The sequence below is a fragment of the Rhinopithecus bieti genome, unplaced genomic scaffold, assembly GCF_001698545.2.
Source record: "Rhinopithecus bieti isolate Rb0 unplaced genomic scaffold, ASM169854v2 scaffold_4781, whole genome shotgun sequence".
In the NCBI taxonomy this organism is placed as follows: domain Eukaryota; kingdom Metazoa; phylum Chordata; class Mammalia; order Primates; family Cercopithecidae; genus Rhinopithecus; species Rhinopithecus bieti.
In genome coordinates this window covers 1,388,601-1,406,850 of record NW_016805181.1, presented here as the reverse complement: position 1 = coordinate 1,406,850, position 18,250 = coordinate 1,388,601, and the positions used below count along the sequence as shown (strand labels likewise).

At 42.6% G+C, this 18,250-nt stretch overlaps 1 protein-coding gene and 1 long non-coding RNA gene across 2 annotated transcripts in view; both read right to left on the bottom strand.

Annotated features, from left to right (window-relative positions):
* Positions 1-4,447: 4,447 nt before the first annotated feature.
* On the bottom strand, positions 4,448-16,314 carry LOC108529239 (uncharacterized). The gene is made up of 3 exons (XR_001885448.1): positions 16,212-16,314; positions 15,545-15,635; positions 4,448-7,142 (listed from the first exon to the last, which is right to left on the bottom strand). It is a non-coding gene; the product is annotated as an uncharacterized LOC108529239 (long non-coding RNA).
* Positions 16,315-17,063: 749 nt separating this feature from the next.
* Positions 17,064-18,250, bottom strand: part of DDX1 (DEAD-box helicase 1) — a 38,155-nt gene continuing 36,968 nt past the window's right edge. The window contains exons 25-26 of the mRNA XM_017871414.1: positions 18,061-18,181; positions 17,064-17,399 (exon numbers count right to left, since the gene is read on the bottom strand). Coding sequence (XP_017726903.1) covers positions 18,166-18,181 — 16 coding nt within the window. The 3' untranslated portion in view covers positions 17,064-17,399; positions 18,061-18,165. The remainder of the gene's footprint in view (positions 17,400-18,060; positions 18,182-18,250) is intronic.

The following is an 18,250-nucleotide window of genomic DNA, read 5'->3' as shown; positions in this document are numbered from 1 at the left end:
GACAGAGTGAGACTCCATCTCAAAATAAATAAATAAATAAATATAAAACAAAATAAAATAAAATAAAACAAAACCATCGTAGCCATTTTTAAGTACAATTCCGTGGCATTAAATACATTCACAGTGTTGCGCAAGCATCACCAATGTCCATCTCCAGAACATTTTTGTCTTCCCATGCAGAAATTCTGTACTCATTAAGCATCAAAACTTCTATTTTAAGTTTGACCACAGTACCTCCTGTAATCAGAATCTGCAATATGTGTCCTTTTGTGTCTGTCTTACTTCACATAGCACAATGTCCTCAAGGTTCGCCTGTGTTGTAGCCTGCATCAGAATTTAATTCCTGTTTGAGGCTGAATATTATTCCACTGTATAAATATACCACATTTTGTTTATCCATTCACCCATTAATGGACATTTGGGTTGTTTCCATATTTTGGCTATTGTGAATAAAGGCGTGAACATCAGTGGACATGTATCTGTTTGAGTCTCTGCTTTCAATTCATTTGGTTAGAGATCCAGAAATGGAATTGCTGAATACACACTAGAGTTTTAAAAAATATTTACTGGTGGGGCACAGTGGCTCACACCTGTAATCCCAGTACTTTGGGAGGCCAAGGCAAGCAGATCACTTGGGCTCAGGAGTTCAAGACCAGCCTGGCCAATATGGTGAAACCCCTTCTCTACTAAAAATACAAATGTTACCCTGGAGTGGTGGCACGGACCTGTAGTCCCAGCTATTCAGGAGGCTGAGGCAGGAGAATCGCTTGAACCCGGGAGGCAGAGGTTGCAGTGAGCCGAGATGGCGCCACTGCACTCCAGCCTGGGTGACACAGTAAGACTCTGTCTCAAAAAAAAAAAAAAAAAGATGACCGGGTGTGCAGTGGCTCACGCCTGTAATCTCAGCACTTTGGGAGGCTGAAGTGGGTGGATCACAAGGTCAGGAGATCAAGACCATCCTGGCTAACACAGTGAAACCCTGTCTCTACTAAAATACAAAAAAAAAAAAAACTTAGCCAGGCGTGGTGGTGGGTGCCTGCAGACCCAGCTACTCGGGAGGCTGAGGCAGGAGAATGGCGTGAACCCGGGAGGTGGAGCTTGTAGTGAGCGGAGATCATGCCACTACACTCCAGCCTGAGTGACAGAGCGAAACTCCGTCTCAAAANAGATGAATCACGAGGTCAGGAGTTCAAGACCAGTCTGACCAATATGGTGAAACCCTGTCTCTACTAAAAATACAAAAATTAGCCAGGCATGGTGGCGTGCACCTGTAATCCCAGCTACTTGGGAGGCTGAGGCAGGAGAACCTCTTGAATATGGGAGGCAGAGGTTGCAGTGAGCTGAGATCACCCTATTGCACTCCAACCTAGATGACACAGTGAGACTCTGTCCCCGGAAAAAAAAAGGGGGCGGTGCCGGGTGTGGTGGCTCACGGCTGTAATCCCAGCACTTCTGGGAGGCCGAGGCAGGCAGTTCCCGAGGTCAAGAGATCGAGACCATCCTGGCCAACATGGTGAAACCCTGTCTCTACTTAAAATACAAAAAAAAAAAAAACTTAGCCAGGCGTGGTGGTGGGTGCCTGCAGACCCAGCTACTCGGGAGGCTGAGGCAGGAGAATGGCGTGAACCCGGGAGGTGGAGCTTGTAGTGAGCGGAGATCATGCCACTACACTCCAGCCTGAGTGACAGAGCGAAACTCCGTCTCAAAAAAAAAAAAAAAAAAAAAAAAAAAAATCGGAATGACCTAGTGAATGGCAGTTGACAGTTGAGCGGGGGCCAGATCAGAGTCTCGAATGCCACATTTGAGCTGGGACTCTAGCAGCTGTGTGAGCATGGGAGGGCCGCTTGTCTCATGCTGTCTTATAAAGTCCAGTGGCAACCACATGAAGGCCAGAGCCCAGGACATGGAAATATGCAAAGGAGTTTCCAGTTGTGCTAGTCCCCTTGTCGACAACTCCTCATCGGCAGCCACCGTGGCCCTGCTGAGCAGCACATGCAAAATGCACCCCAGAAAGGAGGTGAAGTGGCATTGCTGACAGTTCAAAGAATGTCAAGCAATGGCCATTGTTCTTGAAAAGAAGGGCAAATTTCACTTTTCCTGTTTCTCTTGTGACGTTATGGAATTCAAACAAGTTCGTGATTTTCAGCCCCACACTCTGTACTACGGTTTCCAGCACAGACTGAGGACAGAGTCATTTATTCATTCCGAAATGATGTATCAAGTGTCTTTTTTTCCTTTTTCTCTTTTGAGACAGGGTCTCACTCCATCACCCAGGCTGAGGGGCAGTGGCATGATCACAGCTCACTTCAGCCTTGACTTCCCAGGCTCAGGTGATTCTCCCACCTCAGCCCTGCTGGGACTACAGGCGTGGGCAACCACACTCACACCCCCAGCTAATTCTTTGTAGAGGTGGGTTTTGCCATGTTGCCCAGGCTGATTGTCCGCCTTCCTTGGCCTCCCAAAGTGCTAGGATTATAGGCATGAACCACCACACCTGGCCCTCAAGTGTCTATTTCACGCCAGGAGTTGGCTGACCATGGCTGCCCTGGCAAATAACTCAGTTGAATCCAGGCAGGTCAGCCCCTACCACCAAGTCATGGGACTGCATGGAATCCGACAGTGTGATGCTGGGAGGTAGCAGTGGGTAGCAAGAGCATAAGATTTGCAGCCAAAGAAACCAGGGATCCAGTCATCACTTGCCACTCAGTGCTGTGGATGCTGGTTATCTAACCTCTTTGAACCTTATCATCTTCATCTGTAAATGTCCACACCAACACCTTCCATACCGACCAATATCTAGTAGCAGTGGATATGTGTTGTTTGGCCACCCAGTCTCCACACCCCTTTCCTCTAACCACAGCTCTCCAAATCCCTTTCAGGGACCATCTTCCAGCCTCATTCTTTTAGTTTCCAGTGGGGCTCCCAGCTCTACAGACGGAATGAGCATCTGACCTAGGTCTGGCCAGTTGCACACCAAATTTCCCCAGCCAGAGTGATTGATCATGACTGGGCATATGATCCAACTCTTCAAACTGTCATAGTATATCCTGGGTCTTCTACGAGAGCAGCTCTCAGTTTTTGCTGGACTCAAAAGTTCTGAGCCTGAGACTTAGAATGAAGCCAACACAGAGAGCAGTGGACTAGGGAATCCAGAAGGCAGCGAAACCAAGCTACATTGTCACCATGTGACACCCTGGATTAAATGCCATCTGAGGCCTGAGTCTGGGCTTCTCCACTATGTGAGCAAATACATTCCCTTTTTTGCCTAAGACAGAGTTGAAGTTTCTGTCATTTGTAATCAGAAGGTCCCTAGATTGATGCAAATCAAAGTCTCTCATTTACTCTTCACACCAACTTAGTGAAGCAGAAATTGCTCAGAGGGTCTGTCTGAGAATTTTTTTTTTGTCATGGTGCATGCTAGCAAGCGGATTAGTTGACACACACCTGCTTAATTATGCCAGCATTCCTATCTCTAGATACTAACTCCTACTCATCGTTCAAGGTTCACCATTGTCACCTCTACCTAGAAGCCTTCCCTGAACCCCCAGGCTGGGCCAGGAGCTCTGGGTCCTCTGTGTTCATTCTGTCACTGCACTTGTGACTCTTACTTGCACCTTCTCTCCCATCTGCTCCCATGCACTAGAGAGAAAGGGGCCTGGTGTTCATTTCTTCATTTATGTGTGCATGGCACCCAGTCCAGTGCTTTGCAAGCAGATTCCATGAAGAGTAAATGACTAATGAATGAATAAATTTGGTGAGAAAAACGCACATGCCTGGACATGAGACTCACATGAACGCATCATCACATATTTACGTAATGTGTATGCTGCAGAGACCTTTAGTTGCCTCCTCAACATCCGACTTTCCATTCTGGCTTAGACACAGAACCCCAATCTTCCCAGACTTAAAAAAACAAAACAAAACCCCCTACATATTCTAGCCTCTCTTGAGGAGATGTGGCCCCAAGTTCTGGCTAATGAGCTGTATGTAGAAGCTGTTGCATCAGACTTCTGGGAAGACTTTTTAAAAGGAAGACAACCAGAAAGGGAGCTCCTTTTTGGCTTTCTCTTTTTTCCTCTTTTCTGCTGTCCTTAATGCAGATGTGATGGCTTGTGCTCCAGCAGCAAGCGAGATCATGCGGCATCTCTGAGGATGGACCTCATGAGCTAAGCATGGAAAAGTGGAAAGCCAGGAGCTGGGATCTCTGATGATGAAGGGCTGACGTTACTAGCTCCCAGCTCCAGACTGCCTGCCTCTACACCTTCTTTTTCTTTTTGTTTATACCCTATCTGAAAACTCCCAAATACACCTTTTATATATCAAGAAGAAAATAAATTCTTTGTATTTGAGCCACCATATTTTGAGTGCACTGCTGTACGTAATTGAACTTAATCCTAACTGCTGTGTCACTAAATGCTATATTAATATTCACTGATAATATTTCTCTATTTTATTCTAATCATAAAATGAAATTTTTAAACCCAACATTTGGAACAGTGCATGTGTGCCAGATATTGTGGCAGCATACAGCTAGAGACACATATACAGGGAAGAAGACATTTTACAACTGGTTAAAGTACATGTGGCAGTTCATCACTTTCTATGGGAAAAAATATTATTTTACTCATTTTATGATATTAGAGGTTGTTCATGTTAAAGTAGAATTCAAGCTTATTTTTTTTTTATTTTTAATCCCAGCTCCACCCCGCATCATCATGCTGCCTCCACAGCAGCAGGGAGGGCTGTGGGTGATCAGGGATCCCTCCCTGTCTTCCTGCCACAGAACCTGAGTAGATCAAAAGGCCAAGAGCATGAGGAGACTTTGCTCCTTCAGAACAGCTCCTCGGCCCCCTGAAATGAATGACCAGCTTTAACAGACTTTTCCCCCCCAGCTCACATTCCCCATGGTTGGTGAGGCAGAAAATTCACAAGAACAAAGCTCTTGCCCTAGAAAGATCTTCTTTTCAATTTAGGGTCAATTCCACTTTGGGGGCTTCCAGAAGAGTCACCTTTAAATTAAGAAAAGAGAAAAAGAAGCTGTTGCATATAAGCCAGGGAAAACCACACACGAATGTGAACAGCATCCGCGTCCCACCTAGCAGTGCATGTTTTTTGTGGGAAACGTATACAAAGCCCCGTAAGCCTCCAAAGAGGTGGGAGGCGGATGGGGAGGGGGCAGAAAGATGCTGGAGTCCAAAAAACTGGATTCATTTTTCTACCAGCTGTGAGTAGGGCAACTTTTAAGGGCCTCATCTTGTCCTTCTGAAAAATGGGCAAGCAGCCTGCACCCTGCCTTCCTCACAGAGCCATTGTGAGGTCAAGAAGAGATGGCATTTGGTGAAGGGTCTGTGTCCTCCCCTGCCCCCCAGGACAGCTGACCATGTCACTCCAGCCTGAACATGTGGTAGCATCCTGCTCTAGAATCTACCTGGGATCACCTTCTCCTCCCAGCCTTTCAGGACATATCGACACATACTTGGGTTAATGAAAGTCAACATTCTTTACATTTCACCCCTTACGAAATATCAGGAAGCTAGGCTCCATGTGGTCTGGCTTGGTCTGACTCAGCTGGGAAGCCATCGCTGAACCCTTGTTCTATCGGTCTGTGGACAAGATTCAGTGTCTTGCGCTCTGTGGGATCAGCTGTCCCTCTGAGCGGAGTCAGAGGTGAGTGGTTATGATATGAAACACCACTTACCCTCCCGTGAGTGGTGTTCAGCCTCCGGGGCCCAGGACGGGGAACAAGGGCAGACCAGCCTGCACTGTGCATCCAGGGGCCAGGTCACGGTGATCGAGTTTCTCTCTCCAGTCACAAACTCCATCACCCCTGGCTCCAGGGTAATAAACTCAATCTCAGGGCTTGAGCTATAACACGGTTCATTTCTGGGCCAAATCTCTGAAGCTGAAGGGTTTATTTTTAAGGACAAGCAGTTTGCTGTTTTCAGCTTTTCTCATCAGAAATAGTGCAATTCAGCTCGATCTGCATTGGAAGCATAATTTATCATCTCACACAGATGGTTGCTAAGGGTGGGGAGGAGGTTTACTTTTCATTTTACTTCAGCAAATATTTCCTGAGCCCCTACGTGTGCCAGGCACAGAGCAAAGCACTGGGGATGTACAGATGAGTAAGACAAGCTCCTGATCCTCGAGACACTCCTAGTCCAGGTGGGAGACAAAGCTACAAACCCCAGATTTGACATCAGACAGTCCTACTTTGGAATCTTGGCTCTGCCATTTGCTATTGGAGTCACCTTGGGAAAATCACCTCACCTCTTTCTAGCTAAAGGTTTGTCAGCTTTGTTGATCTTCTCAACATACCAACCTTTGGTTCTGTTGATTTTCTCAACTGTTTCTCTATTCTCTATTGCATTAATGTTTGCTCTAATCTTTATTATTTCCTTCCTTCTGCTTGCTTTGGGTTTAGTTTGTTCTTTTTTCTTTCCCCCAGTGCTTTAAGGCGGAAGGTTAGGTTATTGATTTGGGATCTCTCTTCCTTTGTAATATAGTCATTCATAGCTATACATTTCCCTCTAAGCACTGCTTTACCTACTTCCCATAAGATTTCCTATGTTGTGTTTCCCTTTTCATTTATCTCAAAGTATTTCCTAATTTCCCTTGTGATTTCTTCTTTGACTCACTGGTTGTTTAGTAGTATGCTGTTAGTTTTCACATATTTGTAAATTTCCCAAAGTTCTTTCTGTTATTGACTTCTACACATAGGGTCTATCTGGAGAATGTTCCATGTACACTTGGGAAGGATGTGTGTTCTGCCGCTCTTGGGTGGTGTGTTCTATAGATGTCTGTTAGGTCTAGTCAGTCCATAGACTTGGTCACGTCTTCTCTTTTCTTACTGATCTTCCATCTGGTTGTTCTATCCATTATTGAAAGCAGTGTATTGAAGTCTCCAAGTATTACTATTCAATTGTTACCTCATCTCTTTGAATCTGTTTCCATCCAGTAAAATAAATATTCCTGACTTGCAGAGGAGATGAAGAGCGCAAAGCCCCGAGGCACAGCCTTCCACCTGTGGGTGTTGCTACTGTGTCTCAGAATGAATTGACGAGACTGCAGGACAGTGGTGGTGAGGAGATTTCTTTCTAAAGTAACCAGGTTGTCCTGGCTTAAGCCAGCATCACTTCAGCCTGAAAAACACAAACGCTGCTTAAAGAGAAAGACAAGGCTTAGAACCTGTCTACTTCTGTGGCCTAATTTTCAGCATGTGCAGATCTCCTGCCCAAAAAAGAAAAATTAACTAGCTAACACATCAAAACTTCTCACCCTAATTATGCTGGCTGGTGTCTAAAATCCCTTCACAAAAGTTTCTTGTGGTAGTTTACCTGTCCACTCATCTAAACTTCCTTCCAACTCAACAAACATTTACCAAATCACCTTTTCTCATCCAGATCTGCCCCAGGTACTGAGGATACTGAAACCAGACCTATCCTAAACACCCTAGTCTATCCAGAAAGAGACACTGAGGGAAATTTTATTATGTATTTGTTATTTATTATTGAAGCAGTTAAATAAAATATCGGAAGATAAACACTCTAACAAAGGAAGGAACAAAAGGTTCTGAGGATACAGAAGAGGGAAGTGACCTGCCTGATAGGAGCAAGAGGGGGGTAAAGATGGCTTCCCCGAAAAATGTTAACTGAAAAGAAGCCGCCAACAGTGGCTTGAGTTCCACAACCCTCCCTGCCCCTGCCGATCTCCTCAGGTGGGAGGGGGCCCCGGGGAGGAAAAGGAGGAAAACAAGAGGATGTTACACAAAGTGAGTCATCCAGCCTCAAATAACCAAGAGCTGCAAAGGCAGAAAGTTCTTGACTTGGAAGTTTGCCAATTCCAATGCTGCAAAAATAACCATGATGAATTCACATATTTCTGTGCAAGTGTCGGTCCACCATAACACTGAATACTCAGTCATAGCAAACTGGAGCTTTGGGCCCATATGCTCAAAATCAGGCTCAGGCTTTGGTCAAGGTTTTCTTGAAGAAGCCAAAACCTGTATTTTCCCATTGAAAGTCATCCTGGTCTTCCATCCTGTCCTGGATAGAACCATGGAATAGTGATTCCTGCTCAGGGTTAAAAGTCACTAGGTGTTTTTCTGTTTTGGGTCTCAGCATCCACATAGGAACTTTCATTTCTTCCAGGTTAGGTTGATAGACCCTCTCCATTTTATGAAAAGCTAATCATAATATTTGTTGTACACCCACTGTGCACACTGTAGGGAGAGAAAAATAAGCCCACCCAGAAACCCTTCACCAAAGCAGAATTTAACCCACCTGGAAACACAGAGGGGGAAAAAAGTCATACAGTGGTTTTTAAAAATTAAGAGCTGCAGGCTGGGCACAGCGGCTCACACCTGTAATCCCAACACTTTGAGAGGCCAAGGCAGGAGAATCGCTTGAGCCCCCAGGAGTTTGAGACCAGCTTGGGCAACATAGAGAGACCCTGTCTCTACCAAAAATTTAAAAAATTAGTCTGGGTGCGGTGGCATGCACCTGTAGTCCTAGCTACTTGGGAGGCTGTGGTGGGAGGGTCACTTGAGCCCAGGAAGTCCAGGCTGCAATGAGCCATGATCTCACCACTGCACTCCAGTCTGAGCAACAGAGTGAGATGCCATCTCAAAAAAAAAAAAAAGAAAAAAAGAAAAGAAAATGAAAAAAATTAAAAGCTGCATTATAAAGTATACTGACGAGACAAAGGCTGATGTACTAGAAGGCTTTCCTAGAGAGAGAGCAACAGAGCAGAAACACACAGGCTCTGGGGCCTAAAAAACTCAACCTAGGGCCAGGCATGGTAGCTCACACCTGTAATCCCAATACTTTGGGAAGCCGAGGAGGATGGATCACCTGAGGTCAGGAATTCGAGACCAGCCTGGCCAACATAGTGAAACCCCATCTCTACTAAAAATACAAAAAATTAGCTGGGCATGGTGGCACATGACTGTAATCCCAGCTACTCAGGAGGCTGAGGCAGGAGAACAGTTTGAACCCGGGAGGCAGAGGTTGCAGTGAGCCAAGATCATGCCATTGTACTTTAGCCTGGGCAACAAGAGCAAAACTCTATCTCAAAAACAAAACAAAACAAAACAAAACAAAAACCCTCAACCTGGGGTTCTTAGACTTAACTACTCTGGGCCTTGGATTCCTTGTCTGCAAAAAATGATAGCATTGGCTCTTACATGAAACAAAATACAAAATATCTGGCTTGTGGCTGGTACTCAAAAGCATGATGTTCTCATGCCCCCACAAGGGAGGTGGCAATGACTCAGGTCCCTAAGGATGGGTGAAATTTCGACAGGCAGGAGAAGGCAGGGAGGTCTCTGAGCAGCAGCAGCAGGACTGAGCAGGGAGTAGTGGACAAGTGCCGGGATTCTAATTCAGGCTCCACTGCTTCCTAGTCACGTGATCTTCAGCAAATCACTAATTTCTTGGTGCATCAGTTTCCTTATCTATGAAAATGGGAACACCAATAAAATTTGTCTTCTGGGGTTGGTGTGAGGATTGAGTTAGGATGGGTAAACACTTAGAACAGTACCTGATATAGCAAAGGGTAATAAATTTTATCCATTGTTATATATGGAGGGGAGTAAGGAGTCCAGATTTGATATGAACTGAGGAATATGGGAAATAGGAACAGGAAGGCTGGGACTAGATTTTAGAGGGCCCTAAGTGCCCAGATTAGTCTGGATTTAAACACAGTCAAGGCCCATCACAGGCTCTTGAATGGGGGTTGACATGGATTAATAACAAATCTTAAATGGTAGAGGCCAAATGGGCTCCTGTCATAGGGATAAATTATACCAGAAGAGGCTGCTCTTGAACAGTGACTCAAGTCTTCTCCTGCTCCCACCCAAGAAGCTATTTTTTGGAGAAAAGCAGAAGGCAGAAGGACAGATCACGTCTGGCTGTTTTTCTACTTAGTATCTCTTAATCCAAAATCCCAAATCTCCCTGTTTGGCTAGCGGGGAGATTGTGTAAGACTATCACTTGGGATGTCCAATCATCACTTATGCTTTTCAAATAAGCAGCCATGAGCTACTACTTGAAGTGATGAGGTTCATTATTTGGTCTAAGCCCACACATCCTGCCCTCACCTCCCACCCAAACCCACCCCCAAGCAGGCAAAGTCAGTTGAAGACCATTCCACAAATCTCCAACATGCTCTTGAAGGGCAATGCCATAATGCCTGATCCACTGTGTAAGTGGCAGAAAGACTAGCAGGCAGCAGTGATTTGTTGACATGATACTCCACCTGATTTCATTCAATCTGGGCTTTCAGAGACAGGCAGAATCAAAGGAAATGACTGAGAAAAAGCATTCCAAGTTCTGGAGATGTTAATGAGCACAGTAATTAGCATAAAGGCAATTTTGACAAGTGTGGAAGTTCTTTGTACAGAGAAGTCCCCAGTGTTGAGCCCAGGAGCAAGCTGGTGTGGTGGATGTGCAAGTGCTTTGTGACAGGAGAACACACTGCAGCACAAACTGCATGGGGCCAACTCACAGAAAAACAAAACCCTCATGCTCATTTCTTGGCCTTCGGGATCCAGAAAGAAAAGACCACAGCCTCTGTCAAATGTAATGGGAAATAATTCCTTTGAATTTGTGATTTGCTCAGATGAAAAAAAAAGGAAGTCGGGTAATCCTTAAGTGACCCCAAGTGGTAAAAATACACCAGCACCGTGTTCTTTGTGGGTATTCCTGTGACACCGGCGCCACCTGGTGCACTCAACTGGGAAATAATGAATCACCACCCCATGAAGGCTGGCGTTGAGGGCCCCAAGCATTTGCGTTCTTTTGTAAGGAAGTATTCTCTTGGTGCTGGGTTGTAAGCCAACAACTGTGGGAAAATGATTAATAATTTATGGACAGAAGTATATGGTAGACTTTATTACAACCAATAGAATTAACATTAATATTTTAAGTGAACAGAATTTCATTATATGGGTATAAGCCAATGTCTCCAAATTGCTAGCCTTTAAGAGCCAAACAAAATACCTCAAGCTATCAGCCTGTGTGTCTGTAAGTTAGCCAGTTCTCTCCCCAACACATCTAAGGATTCTTAAGAATGCTTACAAAGCCTGATTGCCAGGAAGCCTGATTGTCACTCTTCCGAGCTTTAGACTACTACTCCAGAGAAGTTGCTGGTCCCTTTACCATTAGGGACCAATTTCCCACAGAACAGGATCCTAACCAGTTCCCACACTCTGTTCCTAGCATTACTTTGTCTAAACACAGAAAGAGCTTTCCTTTTCATACCCAAGTCATACTGACAGACCTGCTTGCTGACCTCGGTAGCAAACATCTGAAGGTATTAAGAGAATCACGATGTAGAGAAGGAAAATGGAAATTCATTATCAAACATCATTGCTCCAACATTCAACTGACCCTGTCCCTACTGGCCTCTCTCTCTTGACTCCAACCCCCTGTTCTGATCAGGATTTTCTATCTCCGAGTGTCTTCCCCGAGACTCTAATCCACCACAAAAAACTGGAAGCCCTTCACACCCAATTATTGCCCTGCAGAGAAACATCCTCTGGCTGCCTCTTCAAAGTCCTACTTTGGCAGCAGCAAATATTTATCCTTAGAATGGGATTCAATTCAAGGAAACACAAAACTAGCAACCAACCAGAGTCTTTTCTGGTGAACAGAATGAGTTACCCAGCTGGAGAACAAGATGTGAGGTAAAATACTAGGTTAAACCAGTGATTTTTAGAGTATAAACTGGTCCTGTCTAAAGCAATGGCAATGCTTTAAATAAAACAAAGTAGCAACGTCTAAAACAAAAGAGAGAAAAGACCAAATGGATTTTGAAAATTGAAACATCCTTAAAAGACTTGCCTCAATCCCCAAAGCGACTATTTTGAAGGGAATTAAACTCACTTGGCTACAGGTGAGTAGCCTCTGAGTAGGCTACAGGTGGTGAGTAATCTTACCAGTTTGTTGAAAAATGACATACGTTACAATTTCTATCATTTCTCTACAATAATCCTCACTCCATAATATTTCAGCAAGGGCTCCAGCTTGAGTCTAACTATATGTGACCTTAAGACACATTAGCTTGGGCGGGTGCAGAGGACACAAGGATTTGCAACAGGACCAAGAAACATCTAGAGTCAGACTCAGTTTAAGGCAGCTGCTCCCAAGCCTGGAAGCACATTAACATCACTGAGGCCATGCAGGCCCCACTCCAGAACAATTAAGTCAGAATTTCTGGAGGTGAAGTGCAGACACCGGTATTTTCTCTGACAGTACCCTAGGTGACCTTAATGTGCAGCTGGGGTTGAGAACCACTAAGCTAAGGAAGCAGAACTCGAGGTGGACATCTTGGGTCCAAAGGCAGTGGACTAGGAGACATGATTCTAACACAGCAAGCCTCTGTCTTTCAGATGTCATTTTCGATCTTATCCAAATCCTCAAGTAAAAGATTGCAGTGAGAATAAAAGCTCTAAGAGTCATTTCTCTATAACAGTGTGTCTTGAATTGTGGTTCAAGGTCCATCTGCATGAGCACAATTATTTGAGGAATGTGTTAAAATGCAGATTCCTGGTTCCCATCTTATACCTAATGATCTCTGCATGCGATTTAGCTCTAGAAGTCAGTAACTATTGTTGGGATCAAATCCAGGCCTACCTGATGACTTGTCTTTCAAATTTCCCTCAATACTTTTGACCAGAAAGAGTGGAATCTATCAGAAAACAGTAGACATTTAAATGAGTTTAAATGAAAGGTAATGATTTAAAGCAGTAGAATGGAAAACAACTGCAAAAATTCCCCCTCCACTCCTCCCTCCAAAGGAATCCTCTATCAATTACTTTGGAGTAGCAAAATAGCATCCCTCCCTTTCCTTCCTGTTCCACTACATTTTTTCCCTTCTGACACATATTCCTTTTTCCTCCCAAATAAGGTCACTTAGAAAAAATTCCTGGTAGTACTTTAGAAACTGTCAACATCTATAGAGAAATGATAAAATTACCTACCAGGGATCTCATTTTATATTTATCTATACTTTCTTGATATTTTACACATCTCATTCAAATTGAAATAAAGTGTGTAGTTCCCTTTTAAGTCAGAACAAGGAGAGGAATGTGATTAAATAGCTTTGCCCATTTGGAATTGGCCAGGAACCAGATTTTTTTTTTTTTTTTTTTTTTAATCTGGGCGGTTCGCAGTCATTGCCACATGCACTTCTACCTTTAAAGACAAAATTAGGAAATGAAAAAAAAAAAAAAAAGCCTGCAACCTTATTTAAAACAAGTCTAGTCTAGGTCCCTGTTTATCTGATGATGGTGGGACCAGGAGTGGGAGCCCATGGGAGGCAAGAAGTTGCATGTAAGATGTGAGACTACCTCTACTCACCACACTAATTCACATACCATATGAAGAGACATCAGGAAAGTAAACTCTGAGCGCAACAAGCTTATTTCAGTTTGTAAAATAAATTGTACAGCCTTCTTCCTATATTGTTAGTGTTAACGTCAACCAGCTCAACCCTTTCAGAAAGCAATCTGATGACTCTGAAAAATGTTCATAACATTCAGACTCTTTAATTCAATAATCCAATTTCTAGGAATCTAGTTTAAGAAATTTCAAAAGACAGAAGATGTTCACTGCAGTATTCTGTGTTAACACAAAAAATGTAACTATACAGTACACGTGCCCCCCGCATCTACTAGATATTTTGCTGAATACTGAACATGATCCTGAATGATGTGAATTATCTTCACCGTTTTCATAAAGAAGTCAAAGCTTAACGGACCTTGCCTTCTGTCGTATTTCTAGTATGAGTTAGAGCCAGATTCAAATCCAAGACTAATATTATAAAGTTCACATCCTTTCCAACTCCCCTCAATGCTCATGAGCAGTAAGAGTGCAATGGTTCCACAAATAATAGTACATTCAATGCATTATGTAGCCACTAAAGTATTTATAAGAAAAATGCTTATGTTAAATAAAAATACAGAATCATACATGGACCAAAACATTTACAGAAAAAAGAAATGAACCAAAATGTTAGCAATGACTTTCTCTGGAAGTCGGACGATAAATAAAAAGTAAGGAGGAGTGGGGATTACTCTAGTCTGAAATTTCCACATATCTAACAGGAAAAGATATGTTAAGAATGAGGTATAAATTAGCCACGCGTGGTGGTGCATGCCTGTAGTCCCAGCTACTCAGGAGGCTGAGGTGGGAGGATAGCTTGAGGCCAGGAGGCAGAAATCGCAGTGAGCTGAGATCATGCCACTGCATTCCAGTCTGGGCAACAGAGTGAGACCCTGTCTCAAGAAACAAAACAAAAGAAAAAAATAGAAGAACGAGGTACAGAAAGGTTTTAGCAATCTCATAACTAAGACCACTAGTTAGAATCCTTTAGAATCAATTATCTTAAGGCAAACATCCCAAGGCAATGAAAGCATCTGGTCCCTTTATTTGGTTTTCTGTGCTCTCTTAAATGAAATATAACTTGTTGCGCTTAAATGAGTCTGTCCTAGTAAGGGACTTAAATTAGTAATACAGTAAAGACAGAAACCTGAGTTAGAGCAGAACACTTCAGTTTATCAAGATTTGAAACAGCCTTTCCCCTAAACCACTTCAGTCACTATGAAAGTCAAGTTCTAGCAATCAAAGCTTGAAGGTAGCTTTAAAGAGAATGAGCAGGGAAGACTAGATGGTGAGTAAGAAGGAATGCGCCGAGGCTCCTAAGATCTCAAGCCATGTCTATCATGTGTTGAAGCTGGGGCAAGTCTTGACATTTCTGTTTACAGAGGTTCTAAGACGGACATACAACTACAGACACCAGATCTGTGAGTACACTTAAAAATTCCTGCACTAAAGAATGGACAAGTGGAAGCTCTGAATCACAAATACTATCACATGAAGGTTAATATTTAGCATTTTCTGGACTTTGAAGGGCCTCTACTGTTTTATATATTAGTTGGAGTAGAGGCTAAAGTTCTGTAACAAAGAGGGCTAAACATGAGCAGCTCAGATAACATCAAGTTATTATAATGGGCAGTTTGGAGAGGGTGGGCTCTGTCTTTCCCAAGGCCACCAGGTTCCTCTGTCTTGTTCTGCCATTCCCCAAGTATTACACTTTTCTAATGGTGGCAATAGGCTCACTAATACCACATTCAAGTTCCAGTCTGAGAGAAGAGGGACAGGGTGGGCAGGACAAGGCCCAGAAGTTGTACACATCATTTTGAATCGCACCCCGTTGTAACCAGAACCTGGGAAAGGCAGTACTGAAGGAGGCAGGCAATTAGCATCTCTCAGGCCCAATGACCACATCTTAACTCGACTTTTAACAGTTACTTGCATTCTTGGCATTAATACGATGACCTGAAGGAATTAGCATCTGGAAGAAAGACTAAGAGTAAAGGGAAGAATTAATGGTGATATGAGTAGGAAAAAAGAGCAAGTCAGATCTCCAAGCAACTCTTCTGCTGGTCTGGTTACATGTGGCTTCTTCTTTGAAAACTCTTGTTCCCTGGGTAATTCCAGTTGAACAGTAAGTAATTAAAGAGAAAAAACAACATCCTTACCATTGCTAAGCTCTATCCAGCATTCCTGTCTGGCCTCGCAATTTGGACCTGAGAGTCATCCTCCAAAGGTAGCCAGCCCAAAGAGTAAAAGCTGAAAGTGAAGAAACGCAAGTTCTATTTCCAGTTCTACCTACCAGGCCATGCGAATGTGCATTCCTCTAAACTCAGCTTTCTCTCTCATAAAACAAGGGCATGAACAAGGTGATTAGAAAGATCCCCTCCATTCTAACATTTAAATGTCTGAAATTCAGTCTTGTCTTTGCTATCACATCAATTAAAAGTTAATTTCTAAACCAGTGATTAATGTGTGAAGACTGCACAGAGCAGTCATCACATAGCTCTGAGATTGGTTATAGTAGTAGTTCTAGGATATCTCCAAAGCAAGTGGTCTAGAGATAAGTGAAAGCATGGTATCCTCATAATCATTTCACACAAACTATAAACTCAAATACATGAGATAATGATTTTCTCACTACGGCTTTCATGTTTATATATTGTTTCACTCAAGGTTTTTCAATGCTAAAAGGTTTGAAAACCATTGTATAAGAAATTATAACACCCTGTGCTCTTAAGGAAACTCTTGGACAAGAATAATTTCCCCCAAAAAACTACCTTATAGACTAAGAGTCAAAAGGCACAAAGGAACAATTCAATTATACGTATTTACATTTTCCCCTTTCCTTCTGATATTTTAGGCAAGAGCCAGTGTTTAAGAAAATATATTCCAGGGCCAGGCATGGTGGCCAATGTCTATAATCCCCGCACTTTCAGAGGCCAAGGTGAGTAGATCACTTGAGCTCAGGAGTTCCAGACCACCCCAGGCAACATGGTGAAACCCTGTCTCTACAAAAGAAATACAAAAAAATTAGCCGGGCATGGTGGTGTGCGCCTGTAGTTCCAGCTACCTGGGGGGCTGAGGCGAGAGGATTGCTTGAGCCTGGGAGGTTGAGGTTGCAGTGAGCTGTGTTCACACCACTGGGCTCCAGCCTAGGTGACAAAGCAAGACCCCGTCTCAAAAAAAATAAAAAATAAAATAAAAATAAAAATTAAAATAATAAAATAAAATAAAATAAAACAAACAAAAAACCTGAGCTTGAGTTTGATTTTAAGACCTGGAGGGACAGCAGATTAGTTCTACTTCAATGGGTATGCATCATCTGAAAAGAAAGGTTCATAAAAAGAAGATACATCTTCATTGTCACCATCACATCAGTCATCAATCCTTAGACACAGAACCTTTACTGACTCCCTCAAAACTTCCAAGCTTCCAAACTAACAAGCAGTTCTTCTACGTTGGGATCATCCAATTTTCCTTCATGTTCCAACTCTCCTCTAGCTTCAGTATACACATAGACAACCTTAACCATCTGAAAACCTACTTTTAGAATATTCCCTAGTGGTTCCATGTAAGTCTCTGCCAGATTCACATACCCATAAATTCTACTTCATAAGCCCACACTGTTCTGAAAAAAGAAACAGAAAAAAAGTATCAATATAACTTTAAAATAAGACACAAACCTTCATGAAAATATAGTCATCAAATTTATTTTCATTGGGATGCCATTTTTTGAAGAATTCCTAAGACTAATGTTTCCTGACATGCAAGAGTTAGCATTAATAGCTTACGTTACTATAAATACTGCTGCCTGGAAGCAGTACAACTGTTTTAGAGTTTTAAGACTACAGACTTTCATTACTCAAATCTTATTCAGTAAATGTAAAAATCAGAAGGTTCTGAACAGCTGGTTAGGAAGGTAGCCAAGATGCAGGAAAGATGTCTGCGCCTCCTTTTCAAGGGCAGCCAACTCTTGAACGGTAGGTGCCAAAATATCCACATGGCCTTTATAGCTTCCACCTGCATCACACACAAATAACAAAGTAATGTAAATGACATGCTTGAAATAACTTGTCAGCAATACTTTGGCTCAATTATATCACTTTAAACATTACTTGTAGCAATAAAATGTACTACTGGGCAAGTTATCTCCAGAACTTTGACTTTAAAAAATGTTAAATCAATTATTTCAATATAAATAAATAATTAGGCCTCACTAACAGCTGTCCCAATACCCCTACCCACCCTTGGCTTGGAAACAACTAGTTAGGCCTGAGTCTTAAAATTTTTCAGGAACAAGCTAACAAAACGGCATCCCAGGCAGAGGAAATAATATGCTGAATTACCACCTGAATTAAGTCAAAGGCTTCTAATTCCTTGTTCAAAATCACCTATTATGCTCTTGTTTCCTAATAATTCCACAAAATGTTCAACTACTCTTATGATATTAACACTTCAAGAGAAAGAGCTAAGCTGAAGTCTTTCATTCACATAAAGATGACACAATTAAAAAATGCTACAAGGCAGGTATGGACAAAGTACTATGAGGGTAACAGGGGAACAATTAACATGTTAAAAATAACTCTTAACCTAATGAAATGAAATTACTGCCTTCCCAAACTGAAGTTCAAAACAGGTACATTTACATTTAAAATAGTATTTAAAATAATTCAAAGCTTACCACCAGCAGCCCTTTTTTGACCGTAGGTAACTTTCCCATCAAATTCATCCACTGGTACCTTTATATCCGGCTCAACCTGAGAAATGGTACAGTTCAGGTGTTCTTCTATCTCAGACAGTAACTAAGTAAGGGAGAGAAAATTTCCAGATATAATTTTTGAAGATAAATGCTGTCTATTTTACCATTTTAA